Source organism: Sinocyclocheilus anshuiensis, unplaced genomic scaffold, assembly GCF_001515605.1.
Source record: "Sinocyclocheilus anshuiensis isolate Anshui unplaced genomic scaffold, SAMN03320099.WGS_v1.1 scaffold1994, whole genome shotgun sequence".
NCBI lineage: Eukaryota > Metazoa > Chordata > Actinopteri > Cypriniformes > Cyprinidae > Sinocyclocheilus > Sinocyclocheilus anshuiensis.
In genome coordinates, this window is record NW_015548215.1 from 497434 (window position 1) to 502006 (window position 4573).

General features: G+C 40.1%; 1 protein-coding gene across 1 annotated transcript in view; it reads left to right on the top strand.

Annotated features, from left to right (window-relative positions):
• The window catches only part of LOC107653872 (laminin subunit alpha-1-like), a 60766-nt gene that overhangs the window by 44393 nt on the left and 11800 nt on the right, over window positions 1-4573 (top strand). Inside the window, exons 43-46 of the mRNA XM_016440741.1 lie at window positions 768-882; window positions 2060-2227; window positions 2304-2455; window positions 3360-3530. Of these exons, the coding sequence (XP_016296227.1) occupies window positions 768-882; window positions 2060-2227; window positions 2304-2455; window positions 3360-3530 (606 nt within the window). The remainder of the gene's footprint in view (window positions 1-767; window positions 883-2059; window positions 2228-2303; window positions 2456-3359; window positions 3531-4573) is intronic.

Genomic DNA, 4573 nt, shown 5'->3' on the forward strand with positions numbered 1-4573 from the left:
GGAAACAGTCACTGACGATCTTCCTGTGTGTCTCATGTCCATCAGTCCGCGCACTGAAGACACGTCGTTCCACTTCGACGGCAGCGGTTTCTCTGTGCTGGAGAAGTCCCTGCGCTCCATGTCCACCAGCGTGGTCATGTTCTTCAAGACTCTCTCTCCTAACGGCCTGCTGCTGTATCTGGCCTCCAACGGCACCGTACGTTCACGCTAGCACTTCTCACCTCCTTATCTCCCTCTCAAGCGCTCCTCAGCGTCTCACTCAGCTCTCTTCTCATCTGTGTTTGTAGAGGGACTTTCTGTCCATCGAGCTGGTGGAAGGGAAGGTTCACCTGACCTTTGAACTGGGCTCCGGAGCGCTGACCTTGACCTCCAACAGAACATACAACACAGGCACCTGGTACAGAATCGCCCTGCAGAGGAACAAGCGCCGAGGTGCCGCTCTGCTCTCTTATCCATTACATCTGGTAGATTTCTTATGAGGTTTAAGCTCACAGGAAGTGCTGTGTGTTGTGTCTGCAGGTCATTTGTCGGTCATGGCTGCTGATAAACCCTCAGAGCGAGAGGTCATGGAGGCGGAGTCACCGGGTTCGTCCTCTGACCTCAATCGCTCTGACCTCGACCCCATCTACATCGGCGGATTACCGGCCTCTCGACCAATCAGGTGAGAGCAAACTCTCAGAAGACATGCTACAGTTTCCTTAAAGTAATTCCTAAAGACTCAAGAGTCATTTTTGTCTTATATGCGACTTCCTTGTGCACGGTTGCAGGAGGCAGGTTGTGGCTCGCTCTTTCGTCGGCTGTATGAAGAATGTGGAAATCGCTCGCACAAACTTCGACCTGCTCAGAGAGTCGTATGGCGTGAAGAAAGGCTGCGTCCTCAAGGTACAGCATCACGTTCTGGGAGTTCGTGATTTGATGAAAAGCAAATTAAATCATAAATATGTCCAATTAAAATGAATAAATAAATCATTTTATAATAAAAACAAATCAAAATAAAACACAAAATAAAAATTGATTCAATGGTAAAAAATCTAAAATGAAAATAAATCATTTTAAAATAAAAACAATCAAAATAAAACATTTACTAAAAATTTATGAAATCATAAAAATAATTTTTTTTTTTTTTTGCATTTGTGTATTTAATGAATTATTGTGTCTGTTTGTCAGTTTGTCTTCAGCTGTAATTAATGGAATAATTTAGCTTCACTCATTAAACCACAATTATTGTTAACGGTACTAAAATGTATTTTAAACTCTCTACGGTATTTTATTTTTACATTCATTTCTGTTATTATGATATAAAATAAAGGACATTGAAATGGTAAGTTAAACAAAAATGTTACATTAATTTAAAGTATTATTACTATAATAATATTATAGTAATATGTATAATATATACGTTTTTATTTATTATTACTAAAGATTAATCTAAAGTCCCTTAATTAAGCCCTTTTAATTTTCTTTATCAAAAACTCTAAAATCTTAAAATATCAATGTAACATATTATTATTCTAATAATGTTATATTAAAATATATAATATCTGAAATCTTAAAATAGTATCAATATAACATATTGCTATAATAATTTTGTTACACTATATAATATTAATATTTATTTGTATATTATTACTAAAGATTATTTTAAACTGCCTAGCGACACCCTAGCAACCACCCAGCGCATCCTAACAACCACTCAGCAATGTCCTAGCAACCATCTGTGACACCTAGCAACCACTGTAGCAACTGCCTAGGAATACCCTGGCAACCACATAGCAATGCCCTAGCAATTGACACCATAGCAACTGTCTAGCAACCACTGAAAACACCATAGCAACTGCCTAGGAACCACAGAAAGCATCCTAGCAACTCCCTAGCAACCACCTGCACTCAGGCCTGGTTTCACTTAATTATTATATTCTTTTGAATTTGTTTATCTTACAATACAAACACAAATGTGAAGTCGTGTGATGATTATCTCCCTGAAAGTTGTTAATTATGAATGAAGGAATGATTTGGAGGATGTGTAGCTCATGGTTACTGTGCTGGTGTGTGTCTGCAGCCCATCCGCAGCGTGTCGGTGTTCGGAGGAGGTTTTCTGCAGATGCCCGCCATCCTCTTGGCTCCTCACACGGAGATCATGAGCAGCTTCTCCAGCAGACGAGAGCGCGGCGTGATCCTGGCGGGATTCAGCAGCAGCACGGGACGCTCGCGCCGACACACACAGCAGGTCGGTTCAGTCTTCACGGCATCATGGCTGTGTCTGTGAACACGTCCCATCGCTCATGTGCTTCATCTGCTCTCAGCCGTTCCTGGTCGTGATGCTGTTGTCCGGATCGCTGGAGGTTCATGTGGGCGGGGCCGAGGGCGGGGCCATGCACAGAGCAGTCGTCAAATCACAGAACGGCTCCTTCAGTGACGGACAGGAGCATTCGCTCATACTGCAGAGGAACAAAAGGTATGTTACACACAACATTCATACTAAATAATCAGGCCTAAATGTAAGATTCATGTATTTGAATTGCATATAAAACTTCCATGCATTTGGATTACATTGTTTAAACCAACTAATAAACTCAATGTGATGATATCTGTCAGTCATACATCAATGAAGCGGGTCAGATTCCTGTAACAGTGCAGATAAACTCAATGTGTTTTAAATACACAATAACCAGCTTTATATATTAAATCCATTTTGTTTAAATTGGTTTTCAATATCATTGAATAATTGAATATTGAATATTGCCTGTTCACAGCTTGCCATATTTTTTAACGGAGTAATTTTAATTTTTACAAGTGTTATTTTAGAGTCATTGATAAACTATTAAAGTTTTTAGTAATTTTGTTGTGGTTTTTGTCATTTTTATTTATTTTATTTATTTTTGAATGTGTAAATAGTTTTTAGTAATTCTTATATCAGTTTTTTGTTATTTTAGTACATATATTTAAACAAAATTAAAATGAGAAATGTTGCCATAGAAACTAACTGAAATAAAATTAGTTTATGTTTTTTGTTTATTTTATTTATTTTGAGTAAAAAAAAATTTTTATGGATTTATTTTTCTCTGGTTTTGACAATTCATGCTGATTTTAAGCAATTTGAATAAATGCATTTTAAAAATGTGATTATATAAATAAAATCAAATAGATTCAAATAGTTAATAATTAACTATGCCATGATTATTTAATGGAGAAATGACTGAGAAATAATGCAATAATGCAAGTTTGTTTGTTAGTTAGTGTTAAAACTCTGTAATCCAAATGGATGGAAATTTTACATGCAATTCAAATGCATAAATCTAAATATTGTTCAGTGTATTTTAGTGACGTTTCCTACAGAAAGCTCTATGTTTTTTCTGCAGGTCCATCGCAGTGTTTGTGGACGAGCAGAACCAGGCGACGGTGAAGCTGGGCTCGTCTGCAGATAAAGCTCTGGCTCTGGAGCGGCTCTTCATCGGAGGCGTTCCTCCGGGAGAGACGGGATCCAGCGACTCCTTCTACGGCTGCATCAGGAACACGGCGGTGGACGGCATGTGAGTGACACACACACACACACACACACACACACACACTCACTCACTCACTCACTCAGTCACACACTCTCACAAACACACACACACACAAAAAAAGCTGCTATGTGACAAGGTGTACAGCAAACAAGCTTAAAAACCCAGAACTACATTCTTATAAGTGGTCGACCCAAAAAACGAGCGTTTAGGACACATAGTTGTAGATGTCGGGGTATTTCATTCAGTTGGATCATGTCTCAGACAAAAGGAAGGTAAGGAAAAGGGACACTGACATAGACCAATAAAATGTAGTTTCTTAATATATCTCCTCCTCTCAGGTTCATATTGGGTGGTGAAATAATCCTTTGACATAATTAAAATAATGAATGTTTCCTGTCTCCGATTACGTTTCCATCCAGCGGGCGCAGTTCTCAGAGTAATAGACACGTTGCACTCTACTTTTGTGTCCTAAACGCTCGTTTTTTGGGTCGGCAGCTTATAAACACGTAGTTCTGGGTTTTTTAGCTTGTTTGCTGTATACCTTGTCACATAGCAGCTTTTAGACATTGCTCTGTTTTTTGTTATAAGTCAGAAATGACAAGGAGGCAGCTTCCCGCAATACAGAGTCAATGGAGAGCATTGGATTGTTTTCCCCCCGGTGGGCGTGGTTTTCAGATTATGACGCGGGTCGCTCTGTCTCTATTGCATGAAGCGCTATATAAATAAAACAAGACAAGTACAGTATTGTGGAATTTAATCAGCTGCAGATTTAATCCGAGAGAGAGACTGAGTACTGAGTGTGACGCGTGTTTCAGGCTGCTGGATCTGTCTGCTGCTCTGCGCTATGAGGACGTGGACATGGGACATGGATTACTAGAGGAGAGACCCAAACGTGTGGTTCTACCTGATGAGCTGGAGGCAGAGCCGACCTCTGACCCCGCCACACGACCCCTGTCACCCCCGGTGGAGCTGAGCGCGCTCACACCTGGCAGCAGCAGCGTGAGTCACACTCACTCACACACACACACACACACACACACACACACACACACTCACACACACACACA